At 37.3% G+C, this 17,233-nt stretch overlaps 1 protein-coding gene across 2 annotated transcripts in view; it reads right to left on the reverse strand.

Annotated features, from left to right (window-relative positions):
- Positions 1 to 17,233, reverse strand: part of NLN (neurolysin) — a 91,750-nt gene that overhangs the window by 64,901 nt on the left and 9,616 nt on the right. Inside the window, exon 2 of one of the 2 annotated variants that reach the window (XM_032404323.1) lies at positions 768 to 773. The exons of the other annotated variant lie outside the window; for it this stretch is intronic. Coding sequence (XP_032260214.1) covers positions 768 to 773 — 6 coding nt within the window. The remainder of the gene's footprint in view (positions 1 to 767; positions 774 to 17,233) is intronic. 2 annotated transcript variants of the gene reach the window in all.

The following is a 17,233-nucleotide window of genomic DNA, read 5'->3' on the forward strand; positions in this document are numbered from 1 at the left end:
TTCTGCAATCTTCTTCCCCAAAACCTATAACCTTAGTCTAATTGTGAGATAAACACAAATTGAGGAATATTCCATAAAATACCTGTTTGTACTACTCAGAACTCTCAAGGCCGGTAAAAACAAAGACTGAACCATTCTCATAGCCCAGAGGAGCCTAAGGGAACATGTGGATTAAATATAATGTGATCTCCTGAAAGGGATTCTGAAAGAGGAAAAGGACATTAGGGAAAAATAAGTGAAATCTGAATAAAGTATAGAATTTAATTAATAGTAATGTACACATATTGGTTCCTTGGTCGTACTAAAAAACCACTGTTGGTTCCATAGTAATGTGAGATGTTAACATTAAGGGAAACTGGGTAAGGGATTTATGGGAACTCTCTGTACTATCTTGGCAACTTCCTTATAAACCTGGAACTGTTTAAAAAAACAAAAGTTTATTTTTATTTTTATTTTTTATTTTTTTTAAAGATTTTATTAAAAGTTTATTTTTAACTATCAACAAAAATTTGATGACTGAAATAACTGGTGCAGCTATAAAGGTCCAATCTTGGTCTTACATAATGAAAATATACTGTTCATTCTGGAGCCAATGCCGCATACAACTTCAGTTGTGTACAACTTCCTATTATCAGTAAGGCTTAAAAGCAGAACTAATTATATTATACAAAGTCTCCCCTAGGAATGAATGATGATACAGTTTGGTGAACTCTTTCTTAAAATATTAGTGATCTGGGGTGCCTGCGTGGTGCAGTCTGTTAAGTGACCCACTCCTGGTTTCAACTGACTCCTGGTTTTGGCTCTGGTCATGATCTCAGGGTTGTGAGACTGAGCCTGGAGTTGGGCTCCAGGCTGGGCTTGGAGTCCGCTTAAGATTCTCTCTCTCCCCCTCTGCCCCTCCCCATTTCCCTGCTGCCCCTTGTGCTGTCTCTCTCTAAAATAAATAAATGAATCTTTTTAAAAAGTTAGTGATCCACTTTAAAAAAAAAAAAAAGGGAAATTTTCTTTAGATTTTGGAATGTAATGTAAATAAGTTCTTGTTCCCAAATTTCACTGTAAATAAATGAGAAGGGACTCTCCAAAGTCATCTTTTCCAAGAGATAGGAATAAAAATTAAAAATGTTAGAAAGAAATTGCTTAAGGTCATGTGAAGAACTGTGTGACACTAGAAATACTTGTACTATTTCTACTGTTGGCAAAGAGAACTTATAGAGAAGGCTGATTACAAAGTTATAAGGAAGGAAATAGAAAAATCTCAGGTTCTGAAAAATAGGTAGCAGAAGATATTAGTCTAATTGTTTTTCTCCTAATGTTGTGTATATAGGACAAGTGGTTTAATATTTATAGGTTTTAAAGAAATGCACTATAAATGAACATGAAAAGATTGCTTTTCTTAAATCCTTTAACAGGCTTAAGTAAAGCCATCTGAGAATCAGAGCATCTAAAATCAAGTGCTGCCTCACAAATGAAATCAAGACTTCCTTAATAATTCATTAGTAAATGGCCTACCCACACTCATGGAAAACCACAATTCAAAAAAGACATTCTACTTTTATTTTTCTCTAGGAGGATGAATAAATCGATTCTGGCACATTTAATTGGTGTTTGGGGTATACTTTTCAGAATTGAAATCCTTACTAAATTACTCAGGAGAGAGACTTCTCTCCTCGGTACATTAGTTAATAGTTAGGCTCTTTTTTTGGGTCATCTCACATGGATATTTTGTTGAATGAATGATGATGGCTAAATCCTCATGTTAGGCCTAGCTAACAACTAGCTTGTTTTTCTTTTTAAAGATTGGTTCAGCCACAAATAGGTGTTTATTGTTATTACATGTGACGACGATATGTAGATTATGTATCTATTATCTATCAATTACTGTAGATTATGTATCTTTGAAAAATAATTTATCTCTGGGGCGCCTGGGTGGCTCAGTTGGTTAAGTGACTGCCTTCGGCTCAGATGATGATCCTGGAGTCCCGGGATCGAGTCCCGCATCGGGCTCCCTGCTCAGCAGGGAGTCTGCTTCTCCCTCTGATCCTCCCCCCCTCTCATGTTCTCTCTCTCTGTCTCATTCTGTCTCTCAAATAAATAAAATCTTTAAAAAATTTATCTCTTAGAGCTATATACTGAAATACTTATGATTAAAGTAATACAATGTTGGGAATATGTTTCAAAATAATTGGAGGAGGAAGTATATGAAAATAGATTGGCCATGAGCTGACAATTTTGAAGCTTGGTGAGGGAGGTGCGTCTAATTTTTGGCTTTGGTTTATGATCAAAATTCTACATAATAAAAAAATTTAAAAAAAAATTAATGACTTTTCATGTGCCTAGCTCTAGTTATTATTCTCAATTCAGACATGGTCTGAAAAACAGATGAACTCAACATTAACATGAACTCAATATATGAACTCATGCTGACAAGCATATTGAAAGGGACACGAGGGGCACCTGGCTGGCTCAGTTGGTACAGAATGCAACTCTTGATCTCAGGATTGTAAATTCAAGCCCCAGGCTGGGTGTAGAGATTGCTTAAAAATAAAATCTTAAAAATAAATAAATAAAAAGAAAAGGGATACTAAATGGAGCAAACCTTAAAGGAAAACAAGAGCACAGAATAAATATATTTAACCAGTGAATGAAGATTTACAAATTCAGTCGGAAGGTGCCTTAGAAACCAGCCAGTTCAAATCCTTTAATTTGGGATGAAGGCCAGTGAAACCAACCATGGGCTTAGGCTTCAGCATTTTCCTTTCTTGCAGATATAATGAATGTTACATTGTAAATGGGTTGTTAGACAAGCTTCAAGGGATATGGCCAACAACTCTGAGTATAGCTGTCAGATGGCTGGCATGCTACTTCATCTAGGTACGAGTAAGCCTCTAGCAGCTGCAGCCCACTGTCAACCACCAACACCAGCACCATCAATAATAATAACAATGATAAACATTTATATAGCAGGTACTGTTCTAAGTGCTTCTCATATACTAACTCATTTAATCCTTCCAACAACACTGTGACACAGATCACCTCCATTTTTAGAGATGATGAAATTAAGGCACAGAGAGGTTAAATAACTTACTTAAGGTCACACTGCTAGAAATGGCCAATAACCCAGGCAATCTTCCTCCAGAGGCCATGCTATCCAATACTATAGTCTATCACCAAGCACTTGGGCACTTCTGCCATTCTCTTGAGGTTGCCCACAGCTCATCAGTGCCTGCTGCTTTTCTTTAGTCTGTCCTGTCCTTGTTGAGGCAGGCACACACGAATCAGAAAGCATGGTCTGTGTGGCTCTGTGTTGACACATGCTATGTCCCAATTCTCCTGTTGGTGTGGCTTAGCACCCCCTAGAAGCCAACTGCCTGTACTTTCGTGAGAAATAAAAAAGTCGTGAGAAATAAAAAAGAGACTATGTGAGAAAGGAAAATGATGATGACACTTTGTATTTCTATCAGATATGTATATCCTTAGCAAATTTTACATGATAAAAATGATTTCAAATTCTAGGACTGCCTACATAACCAAAAGGCTGCTCTTTAAAGCAGAGAAGAGTTTCCTCACCAATAAAAGATAAAAGGTAGGTTTAAAAAAATTTTCCTAACAAACATGAAGATGAATAATTACCGACCCTCGGTCCTTTAGATTTCGAAGTCACACTGAAAGCAAAGGAAAGCACCTACTTGAATATAATACTAGGTCATTTTAGTTACTTGTGAAGTGCTTATCATGTCTATGCACTATGCTAAGTGTTTCCTCTGCATTACCTCATTTAATCCTCACTCTATAGATGAAGAAACCAATGCAGAGAAACATTCAATTAACTCCAGAGTCACATACCTAACTAAGTAAGTGGCACGTGTGGGATGTGAACCAAGCAATCTTATTCCAGAATCTGAAAGCTTAACTATTTACTAAGCTACCTCTTTCAACCTAAAAATGTTATATATTTTTGTATAAGCCAAGCTGCTGATTACCGGTAGAATAATAGAACTTCAGAACTGGAAGTCATCCAGAATGATTCTACTTTCTAGTGGAGCCCCAACAAGATTTGGTAAAGTGAGGATAGAAGGAGAAGGGGCATCCATGACCATTTTTCTGTTTTGCATAGAAATGAGTGAGAGCTAGAGGATTCAGGAGGAGAAGCAGATTAGACTGTTTCTTTTTCTTTTACAGGGGGAGGGTGGGAGGACTGGAGAAAAAAGGAGCTTTACATGTATTCAATTTTAGAAATATGCAGTTTGTAACACCAGTAAGCTATCCAAGTGGAGATATGTAATAGGCATTTGGAACTCAGAAGAAAGTGAATGCAAAGCTAGTTGGTAAAGATAAAAAAATGAGAAACTATGTGAGAAAGGAAAATAATGGCTTCAAGGAAGTTAATGGCTAGTATGGCAGAGAAACACATTAGAATTTAGCAAACACTGGGGCGCCTGGCTGGCTCAGTTGGTGGAGCATGTGACTTTTGATCTTGGGGTTGCAAGTTCAAGCCCCACACTGGATGTAGAGATTACTTAAAAACAAAATCTTCAAAAAGTAAAAAAGAATTTAGCAAATACTTATTGATCACTTTTGTGTACCAGACAATATAGGATTGTAAATGCAATTATAGTGTTACATCAAGATGTTACAGTTGGATAGAGGACCAATACTCAACCCAGACCGGGAGTCAGAGAAAGCTTCCTGGAGAAGGGATATGAATAGGAATTACCTAGGAAAGGATGGACTAGGATGTGTGAAGCCTAAAAGCAAGCCTGGAATAGTGGAAAGACTAACAGAGGCCCATTTTTAATCACTGGGTAGTGTATTCTAGGAATCACAGCCAATTTAGAAGTTAGAAATGGAAATGAGAGAGAAATGAAGCTGGAGAGGTTGATAGGCAAGACTTTTTTTTTTTTTTTTTACATCATGCTAGACTAGATTCTGAACTTCATCCCGTAGGCAATGGGATGCCCTCAGTGAGAGGGTAAGATCTATCATTTAGCCAGGCAGGTTTCTTTCTTTTTCCACAGATAGCTGAGGGTGTGTGGGGGGGTGTGGGAGGCCAATTTTAGGAGGTAAAGGAGACTAGTTGGGAGGCTTCACTAATCCAGATGGACAATGAGAATTAAAAGTGCGAATAGGAGTGGGAGAGAAAACAATGAATTCAAGAAATATTCAAATGGTAAGACTGGCAGGACTTTGTGAAAGACAGGATGCAGTAGTTCGTAATTTGGATGAGAGGGTGGATGGTATTACTGATCAAATACAGTGAACTTACCATTGCAAACAGAAACCACAACAGCAAGACGAGGCTGGGAGAAATAGTACTAGGTAAATTTCAGACAGGTTGCTTTATGAAGGCCTGGAAGATATGGCAGGATGTGGAAGCGTGGTAATTCGGCAACTGGATATACGAACCTGATGACAGGACAGGGCTCTTGGGTGAGAGACACAGACAGTGATGTCTTCAGATGTCCTTAGAGCAGACTGGGACATCTTGGAGAGCGCACATATAACAACAGTGGGGTTAGTGTGGAAAAGTAGGGAGGGAAAAAAAGACCGCAAACTAGCTTGGATTGGGGAAGGTTTCAGACAGGATGGTATGTGTAGAAGAGACTTCAGCATCTAAGTAGGCTCAAGGAAAGGATACAGAAAAAGAGCTTTACAGTAGACATTGAGGAAAGAAACTTGAGAAAAACTAGCATTTGGGGGGCAGGTGTCAGGAAAAAGAAACTTGGTAAAATTTGAGGAATGCTCATAGTAGAGAAAATTAGGAATTTGCATCTCTGGAAGTCAAGAATGTGTGGCCAACAGTGTAAATGTTACATAAAGACTAAGGCAAGTCAGGACTGGAAAGTATGCACTGGATTTGGCAACTAACACCCAAGACTCAATGTGTCATCTGTTAAGTGACTCTTTTCTCTCTTATTCTTTGGCAGCTACATGAATCGAATTCGTATTGAATTTGGAAACAACAAAAGGTTCTGAGTTTTTTCCTATGTGCTGCTCTTATGTTATCCTGCTCTCACATAGGTGTGATTTGTTTAAATACAAGACTTCATATTTAGTATCATTCAGAATCTCTTTATTAGAATGGTGCTCTAGTGAGATGTGATCCTCTGGAACTTTAATTTTTCACCTTTACTTAGAGTCCCATGAAGACTTTATCAGTGGGTCATCTGTATCCTCCACCAGGCACTGATAAAGCACTTGTGACTTTCAATAACCACATACAGTCAGTTCTTATTATCCAAATCCTTAGGTCTACTTTTTTCTACCTTGAATGGAAGGAAAGAAATTATAAGTCACTATGTAGCCAGGTCGTATCAAGTATTGTGCGAGACATTTTCATGTACGTTAATTCCTGTAATCCTTACAAAAATGTCAGGTAGTTAATATTATCTCTAACACAGGGTTGAGGAAACAGAGGTTTTGTGAGATTATGCAAGCATGTGAAACCGGGTCTACTTTCAAAGCCATGGAGATTGCACATTCCCTTTCTTTTCCTTCCTTCCTTCCTTGTGTAATCTCCATATACTGAGATTTGTTTTTTTCCAGTTTTGTTGGACTAATTCATATGTAATATTATATAAATTTAAGGTGTAGCACATTGTCTTTCTTGGAGTCATTTCATTAGTTTTTAGCATGTTTGCCTTGGACATTTAACTTACTCAATGTGGCTATTTCTAAATTCTGATAAAGGTCTGAGGGTAAGAGAACACCCTCCTCTGATCTTCACACGTCCAAATTTTACCGCCTTCAAGGATCAATTATGACCTTGTCCCTCCCTTTTATCTTGGAACTATAATCTCTCCCTCCCCTGAACTCCCATATCAATTTCTCTATTACTCTCTCTGGTACTTATCAGATACAGGTACTTCTACCTTGTATTCTAACTTCTGCACTTACTGTATAAGTATTGTTAAGACTATCATTCATTGCATTTATTTAATTTCTTTTATACAAGGCATCCACATGATAAATTTATCTCACGAACACTACCAGGAAAAACTCTGTTCCTGATATATATTTTTTTAATTTAATTTTATTATGTTATGTTAGTCACCATACATTACATCATTAGTTTTTGATGTAGTGTTCCATGATTCATTGTTTGCATATAACACCCAGTGCTCCATTCAATACGTGCCCTCCTTAATACCCATCACCGGGCTAACCTGTCCCCCCACCTCCCTCCCCTCTAAAACCCTCAGTTTGTTTCTTAACAATATAATTTCCCTTTGCCCTTATGGACAGAAAGCTTACAGTAAAATTCTGGACCCCATTAAATTAACTAGGCTAACCCTAATGTTCTTTTTGATTTTTTTGGTCTAATATTGTTTTCCTTTTATTTTTTTTAATCTTAATGTGTATTTTTCAGGTAAGCAATCACAAATTAATTTTGGTAAAGAGGAGACCACAAAAAAATTTCACCAAGCAAATAATGCCAACTTAGGTGCCTTGCTTTACACATCTGTTCTTGTGGTATTTGGCAGTCCATGACACACAGTAACTATACTCAGTTGATCTATGAGTGAATATAGATTTGGAAGTTACATATAGGTTTCAATCAGCCACATTCTACTACCCACCATTCCTGTAATTTTGCAATTTTTCAATGTCATTAGAAACATTTTTGATGAGCTGTTATACACCTTTACAAATCAGTAGCCGTGGGTCCTTTCTGCCATGCCAAGAAAGTTTTTCGTGCTTTTACTTTTTCTCAATAACTGTGCAGTTATTGAAGTACAGTACTTGTAGCAAGGGTCTAAATCTAACAGCAGGTATAAGATGTGTTCCATCTTCTTTGGGTTCTCCTGGGTATTTTTTCCACTAGATAGGTCAAACTTCATGTCATTACCTTCTTGGTCTGACCAATAAGTACTTTTGCTGCACATATCCAGACCAAGATTATGTTCTGCTCAGTGCCATGTTTCACCGGACCCAAGTAACTCCCAAATCATACAAGTCCAGCAAGTCTGGCTTTTGAGCCCTTGGCTGACCCCAGGCTCACTCACGAAAAGTTTGTCTTCTGTTCTTTCTCAGTTTGGTTGCTTCTGACCCAGTACTTCACAAGCTGGCACCTCCTTCAATTCTTCAGTATCCAAGTTGACATATTTAGAATGAGTCTTGCTCCCAGAATATTCATTAGATTAGACCATTACTCTTCAGATCGATCAACTGGGTCTGTAGGGCACTAAGTCACTGTGTGAATGCCCCCAGCTATGACAAGGGAATATGACCAACATCATCTTTTCTAATATATGGCTTCTCTTCTGCCTCATACTCACCTAGTATATACTAAAAATTCGTCTGTATTTGTTGGTTAAGTTAGCTTCCTATTGTGTATTACTCTACTCTGTGATTTTTTATTATTCAACAAGGCCTAAATTAATACTTAGATCATAGTACTTTCCCCTAGAAATTGTATTTTCTGAGAAAAAAAATGTGCAATGAGCTATTTATTTCACACAGGGTTTGAAACAGTTACTTTCTACTGCATTTTACCTGTTATTGTCAATATCAAAATGCCAAATCCAGGGGCCTATAATTCTTAGGTGTCACCACAGAATGCTGAATTTTCAGGTATTATCACTGATAACAACTTTTCATTCATCTATCCATCCATTCATTCATTTATTCAATAAATATCTATTAAGCATCTACCATGTGAATAACACCAAGCTAAGTGCTAGAGATATAGAAAGAAACAACAATAACAAAATAGGCTCCTGATCTCGGAAAATGTGTCAACTAGTGAGAAAGGTAAACATTACTACTACTAATGTGTGTGCTATGGAAGTACTTATAGTATTCAAAGGGACCAAATTTAGTAGGAGTCAGGTAAGTTCATTCTGAGGAAGTGCAAAGTAAGCTGATATTAACAGCACCTATTACAATCTATTTTTTTTTACAGATTTTATTTTAGAGAGATAGTGAGAAAGAGCGAGAGCGTGTGCGTGTGTGAGCAGGGGAAGTGGCAGAGGGAGAGAATCTTCAAACAGACTCCCCACTGAGCATGGAGCCCAACTCAGGGATCATGAAATCATGACCTGAGCTGAAACCAAGAGTTGGACGCTTAACCAACTAAGCCACCCAGGTGTCCCATAATCTAACTACTTTAGAGATTTGTTTCATTATTCTTCGACTCCTTCAATAGAGTGAGGACATGAACCCATGTGAGCAGGGATAGTTCCTTTTTACTTTTTTATTAAGTTTTAAATTTTAATTCCAGTATAGTTCACATACAGTGTTACATTAGTTTCAGGTGTACAATATAGTGATTCACCATTTCTATATATTACTCGGTGCTCATCATGATAAGTCTACACTTAATCCCCTTCACCTAATTCACCCAATCCCCCCATCCACCTCCCCTCTGGTAACCATCAGTTTGTTATTTCAAGTTAAGGGTCTATTTTTTGGATTGGCTCTTTTTTTCCCATTGTTCCTTTGTTTCTTAAATTCCACATATGAGTGAAATCATATGGTATTTGTCTTTCTCTGACTGACTCATTTCACTTAGCATTATACTCTCTAGCTCCAAGGCATAGTTGTCCACAGGTGTATTCTCAGTTTAGCTCAGTATCTAGCATAGATAAAATATAAGTATTTTTAAAAAATATTTTATTTATTTATTTAGAGAGAGAGAGTGCAAGCATGGAGAGGAGCAGAGGGAGAAGGAGAGAGAGAATCCTAAGCAGACTCTGCCTTCAGAGTAGAGCTCTATGTGGGGCTCAATTCCACGACCCTAAGATCATGACCTGAGCTGAAACTACGAGTTGAATACTTCACCAACTGAGCTACCAAGGCACCCCTATAAGTATTTTTTATGAGTGGAAATCAAATGAAATATATCTGTATGTATATAAATAATGCTCAAATCCAGTATGAAAAAAATAAACAACCCAATAGGAAAACAGACAAAAACCACCATAGGCATAAAATACAAATGGAAAATAAACACGAAAATACACTCAAACTCATTGGTAAACAAGGCAATGTGTACAAAACCCAAGAGAAACCATTTTACAACCACTGGATTGGCAAAAGGTCTGACCCCGAGTTGCTGAGGATAAAGGATCAGTGGCTACTCATGAACACTATACAGGGAGAGGAAGTAAATTAGTATTACCACTCTGGAAAAAAATTGGATATCATTTGATAAAGTAGAGAATGTATAGATCATACAACCTAGCAACTTTTCTCTTAGGCCCATACCCTTGCACATACGTATCAGGAGAAATTACAAGAATATTCATAGCAATTGTTTATAATAGGAAATAACTGGGAACAACCTAAATTCTCATTGACAGGAAAATTGATAATGAATTTTGGAATGGTCACCCAGTGAAAGGTCTTATAGCAATAAAAATGAACCACAGCCATGTAAAACTAGTTTCATCATGTGAAACCAAACCATATGTTGTTAAGGAAAACATATATTTGTGCTATGACATTATAAAGAAAAACAACAGGACAATAAACATAAATACAGGACAGTGGGTATCTCTGGAATAAGGAGAAGAGATATGATCAGAGAAGGGCACATAAAAGACTTCAAAGGTACTAGAAATCTCCTTTTAGATACACACTCTTTTTTCATTCTTTTAACTATAGATATCTAACTTTTTGTTATAATACTTTATAACAACTTCTAAGATGAATGACAAGTATTAGCCAGGTTGTGGAAAAGTAGGGAAAGAGAAGAATGTTCCAAATAAGGGATCAGCATGTGTTAATTTAAGACGAGGAGATAAAGACAAGAACTCTCTGGCTGAAACACTGAGTTCACTGAGTGAGAGGAAAAGCTGGGACAGCTAAGTAAGTAGTGGTCAGACTGTATAGGGATTTATAAACCAAAGAGTTTTGATTTTATCTTAAGGTTAATGGTGAACTAAAGATTTTTATTTTATTTTTCAAAGATTTATTTATTTTAGAGAAAGAGAGAGAGAGAGAGAGAGGGAGGGGGACAGAATCTCAAGCAGACTCCCCGATGAGCATGGAGGCTGATGCAGGGCTTGATCTTACGATCCTGAGATCATGACCTGAGCAGAAACTGAGTCAGACGCTTAATGACTAAGCCACCCAGGAGCCCCGAACTAAAGAATTTTAAACTGGAGTGTGACATGTCACATTTGGACTGCATAAAGGTCTCTGTTTTCATAAGGAAAGTATATTAGTAGGAAGCAAAAATTGAGGCTGTGATTCATGATAAGGATTTGGATTATAGTGGTGATACTGCAAATAGAGAAAAGAGAAAGCCTTTAAATCTGGTAATCGATGAAAAAGATAGGGACAGAGAAAAAGGCCAGGGACAGCTCCTAGACTTTTGAGGTCAGTAAACGGTAACATTCATTGTGACAGAGAACAATGGCAAAATAACAGATTTATAAGATTTGTAAATTTGATTTAGGATAAAGTGATACTGAGATTAAACAATAACAGGTGCTCAATAAATATTTGTAAAATGAAAAAGTGGACTGAATATAAGACTTCTAAAAGGAATTGCATAATTGGCAGTTGGAATCTAATATCATTCATCTATTTCTCTTTCAAATAAATAGTGTTTCTCTATGTTGTACCTTGGCATAGAAGAATTCCTCTGAGAACTGAAATCTGAAGTTGTATATATGTATAAACCACTGTGTTAGAATGATAAGATCTAACAATGGGGCCTTTATTGTATGTATGTTATTACATTGTAGAAAGCAGGCTATGCCTGAAAGCTGTGATTATTTCAGTCACTATGACCATTGTTAAGATGTGGGGCAGGAAAACTCGAAAGACTCCACCAAAAAACTGCTAGAACTGATAAATGAATTCAACAAAGTCAAAGGATGCAAAATCAACATAATGAAATCTGTTATATTTCTATACACCAATGATAAAACAGCAGAAAGAGAAATTAAGAAAACAATCCCATTTACGATTGTACCGAAAACAGTAAGGTACCTAGGAGTAAACCCAAACAAAGCAGTGAAAGACCTGTACTCTGAAGACTATAAAATACTGATGAAAGAAACTGAAGATGACAGAAAGAAATGGAAAGACATTTCATGTTCATGGATTGGAAGAACAAATATTGTTAAAATGTCTGTACTACCCAAAGCCATTCACACAGTTAATGCAATACCTATCAAAATACCAATAGCATTTTTCACAGAACTAGAACAAACAATCCTATAATTTGTATGGAACTACAAAAGACCCCGAATAGCCAAAGCAACCTTGAAAAAGAAAAGCAAAGCTGGAAGCATCATAATTCCAGACTCCAAGTTATATTACAAAGCTGTAGTAATCAAAACAGTAAGGTACTGCTACAAAAATAGACACATAGATCAAAAAATTGGAATAGAAAACCCAGAAATGAGCAGTTCAGGGCACCTGGGCTGGCGCCGTTGGTAGAGCATGCGACTCTTGATCTCAGGGTTGTAAGCTCGAGCCCCACGTTGGTTGTAGAGATTACTCAAAAATAAAATCTTAAAAAAAAAAAAAAAGAAAAGAAAACCCAGAAAAGAACCATAACCATATGGTTGATTAATCTTCGACAAAGCAGGAAAGAATATCCAATGAGAAAAAGAATGTCTCTTCAACAAATGGTGTTGGGGAAACTGGACAGGAACATGCAAAAGAATGAAACCAGACCACTTTCTAACACCATACACAAAAATAAATCAAAATGGATTAAAGACCCAAATGTGAGACCTAAAACCATAAAAATCGTAGGAGGGAACACAGGCAGTAACTTCTTTGACATTGTCCATAGTAACTTCTTTCTAGATCAGTCTCCGGAGGCAAGGGAAACAAAAGTAAAAACTAAACTACTCAGACTATATCTAAATAAAAAGCTTCTGTACAGCCAAGAAAACAATCAATAAAACTAAAAGGCAACCTTCAGAATGGGAGAAGATACTTGAAAATGACCTATCCAATAAAGGGTTAGTATCCAAAATATATAAACAACTTACAAAACTCAACACCCAAAAAACAAGCAATCCAACTTAAAAATGGGCAGAAGACATGAATAGACATTTTTCAAAAAAAGACATATAGATGGCCAACAGACACATGAAAAGATGCTCAACATCATTTATCATCAGGGTAATACAAATCAAAACTATAATATCACCTCACACCTGTCAGATTGGCTAAAATAACACAAGAAACAACAGGTGTTGGCGAGGATGTGGAGAAAGGGGAACTCTTTGCATCGTTAGCGGGAATGCAAACTGGTGCAGCCACTCTGGAAAACAGTATGGAGATTCCTCAAAAAGTTAAAATTAGAACTACCCTATGATCCAGCAATTGCACTATTAGGTATTTACCCAAAGAATACAAAAACACTAATTCAAAGGGATACATGCACCCTGATGTTTATAGCAGCATTATCTACAATAGCCAAATTATGGAAAGCCCAAGTGTCCATTGACTGAAAATGGATAAAAGAGATGTGCTGTGTGTGCATGTGTGTGTGTGTGTATAAAATGGAATATTACTCAGCCATACAAAAAGAATGTAATCTTGCCACTTGTAATGACATGGATGGAGTATTATGCTAAGCGAAATATGTCAGAGAAAGACAAATACCATGTGATTTTAATCACTTGTGGAATTTAGAAACAATACAAATAAGCAAAGGGGTAAAAAGGGAGAAAGAAGCAAACCCAGAAAGACTCCTAACTATAGAGAACAAACTGATGGTTATGAGATGGGAGGTGGGTGGGGGATGGGTGAGATAGGTGATGGGGATTAAGGAGCGCAATTGCCGAGATCAGCACCAGGTGTTGAACGGCAGTGCTGAATCACTATACTGTATACCTAAAACTAATGTTATACTGTATGTTAACTGAAATTTACATTAAATAATAATAGTAAAAGGTAAAAAAAAAAGGTTCATCTCTTTCTGTATGGATATGCAATTGACCAAATATTATTTATTGAAAAAAGCCCTCCTTCCCCCTACTATAGCAGTGGGGCACCTTTATTGTAAAAAATAGTTGTCAGGTATGTGTAAGTTTATTTCTGGCCTCTGTTCCTTCATCTATTTTTCTATCCTCCCACCAATACCACGTTGTGTTTTGTTTTTTACTAACTGTAGCTTTGTAATACCTTGATATTTGGTAGCTTACATCCTCCACCTTGATATTTTTCAAGTTTGTGTTTTGCTATTCTCAGTCCTTTGTGTTTCCATTTTAAATTTTAAAGAATCTATGTGTCAATTTCTACAAAAAGGTTTTCTGGGATTTTGACTGGGATTTTATTGAATCTAAAGGTTGATCTAGGGAAAATTGACAATTTTACAATATTAAGTAGTCCACTTTTCTGCGCTCCCCAGGAAGGGATCCATACAGTGTTGTTCTGCATTCCCACTGTAACGTAAAGGGAAACTATCACAATGTCTAGAGCCCTTGATGTCCAGCAAATGCAGCAGGAGAATGTCCTCAAATTTCTTGCAGCAGGAGCCTACTTAGCTGGCACCAACCTTGACTTCCTGATGGAACAGTACATCTACAAAAGTGATGGTATCTACATCACAAATCTGAAGAGAACCAGAGAGAACCTTCTGCTGAGACCTCATGCCACTGTTGCCATTGAAAACCTGGCTCATGTCAGTGTCCTATCACTCAGGAATACTGGCCAGCCAACTGTGCTGAAATTTGTGGCTGCTACTGGAGCCACTCCCATGGCTAGCCACTTCACTCCTAGAACCTTCACTAACCAGACCCAGGAAGACTTCCGGGAGCCGAGACTTCTGGTGGTTACTGCTCACAGGGCTGACCGGCCTCTCACAAAGGCATCTTACATCAACTTGCCTACCATCGTTCTGTGTAACACAGACTCTACTTTGTGCTATGTGGACATTGCCATACCTTGCAACAACAAGGGAGCTCACTCAGGGGGTCTGATGTGGTGGATGCTGGCCCAGGGATGTTCTGGGCATGTGTGGTACCATTTCCTCTGATCACCCAGGGGAGGTCATGCCTGATCTCTACTTCTACACAGATCCTGAAGAGATTGAAAAGAGTAGGCTGCTGCTGAAAAGGCTGTGACCAAGGAGGAAATTCAGGGTGAATGGACTGCTCCAGCTCCTGAGTTCACTGCTACTCAACCTGAAGTCACAGACTGGTCTGAAGGTGTGCAGGTGCCCTCGGTGCCCCTTCGGCAGTTCCCTGCTGAAGACCAGAGTGCTCAGCCTGCCCCTGAAGGCTGGTCTGCAGCTCCCATTGCTCAGGCCGCTGAATGGGACCAACCATTGAGTCGTCTTAAAGAGCAGCTGAAGGCAAACAAAATGGAAATAAAGTTGATGGAAAATAAAGACTTTCTACATTCAGTGGTCCAATCTCAAACTGACGTACCCTTTCATTTGCTTAGATCTTCTTTTATTTCTTTCAGTAGTGTTTTGTAGTTTTCTCTGCTGATGTCTTACACATTTTTTATTTGATTTATTCCTGTATAAAGTTTTTAATTCTATTTTTACTTATAAAATTTAAAATTTTCATTTCCCAGTTGCATCTTGCTAAGATAGAACTATAATTGAATTTTTTTATATTGATCTTTTATCCAGGAACCTTGCTGAATTCACTTACTCTATCCTTCAAATTTTCTATACACACAATTATGTCATTGTGAAAAATGGCAGTTCTATTTCTTCCTTTCCAATTTTTAATCTTTTTTTCTTAAACTATTGCACTGGCTGAAACCTCAAGGACAGCATTGAATATACATAGTAAAAATGGTCATCTTTACCTCATTCTTGATCTCAGGAAGGCTTTTTAAAAATAATTTTACTTTCTTAACATATATTGCATTATTTGTTTCAGAGGTACAGATCTGTGATTCAACAGTCTTGCACAATTCACAGCACTCACCACAGCACATACCCTCCCAGTGTCTATCACCCAGGCACCCCATCCCTCCCAACCCCACCCCCACTCCAGCAACCCTCAGTTTGTTTCCTGAGATTAAGAATTCCTCATATCAGTGAGGTCATATGATACATGTCTTTCTCTGATTGACTTAAAAAAAAAAAGAAGATAGTAGGAGGGGAAGAATGAAGAATGAAGGGGGGGGAATCCGAGGGGGAGACGACCATGAGAGACTATGGACTCTGAAAAACAAACTGAGGGTTCTAGAGGGGAGGCGGGTGGGAGGATGGGTTAGCCTGGTGATGGGTATTAAAGAGGGCACGTTCTGCATGGAGCACTGGGTGTTATACGCAAACAATGAATCATGGAACACTACATCAAAAACTAATGATGTAATGTATGGTGATTAACATAACAATAAAAAGTAAAAAGAATAAAAATAATTTTACTAAAAAATAATAAAAAAATAAAAATAACTTTACTATTTTATATAAAGTATATTTATTTATATAAATATACTTTATGAAGTTAAAGAAATCCTATTCTTGGTTTGCCAAAATTTTTTTTTAAAAATCATGAATGGATATTAAATTTTATCAAATTCTTTTTTGAATCTAGCAAAATAATCGCATGATTTTTCTCCTTTATTCCATTAATTGATTAATTTCATTGATTGAGTTTCTAATTTTTTTAAACTTACAAGAACCCACTAGTTTTCCCTTGTAGTGTCCTCCTGAATTTTTGGAATGAGGGTTGGTTGATCTCATAAATCTAATTGGGAAGTGTCAGCTGTTTTTCTATTCTTTGGAAATGTTTATATATGATTGGTATTATTCCTTAGATATTTGGAAGAATTCACTGCTGAAGCCACGTGGGTCTAGAGTTTTCTTTGTGGAAAAGTCTTTGAATACACACACAGTTTCTTTAATAAATATAGGATTTTCTATTTCTTGTGGTGTCCACTTTAATGTTGTATTTTTCAGGGAATTTTTCCACTTATCTAAATTTTCAAATGTACTGGCAAATACTTCTTCACAAATACTCTCATCTTTGTAACATCTGTAGTCTGTAGTGATGGTCCCTATTTTATTCCTTTTATTCATGTGTTTCCTCTCATTTTTCTTGCTAAACAGTCGATCAATTTTATCAATATTTATTTATTTTTAAGATTTTATTTATTTATTTGACAGAGACAGACATAGCGAGAGAGGGAACACAAGCAGGGGGAGAAGCAGACTCCCCACGGAGCAGGGAGCCCGATGCGCGGCTCGATCCCAGGACTCTGGGATCATGACCTGAGCCGGAGGCAGATGCTTAACCGAATGAGCCACTCAGGGCCCCCATCAATATTTTTAAAGAACAAACTTTGGCTTTGTTGA

Source organism: Phoca vitulina, unplaced genomic scaffold (genome assembly GCF_004348235.1).
Source record: "Phoca vitulina isolate PV1807 unplaced genomic scaffold, GSC_HSeal_1.0 scaffold6, whole genome shotgun sequence".
NCBI classification, from domain to species: domain Eukaryota; kingdom Metazoa; phylum Chordata; class Mammalia; order Carnivora; family Phocidae; genus Phoca; species Phoca vitulina.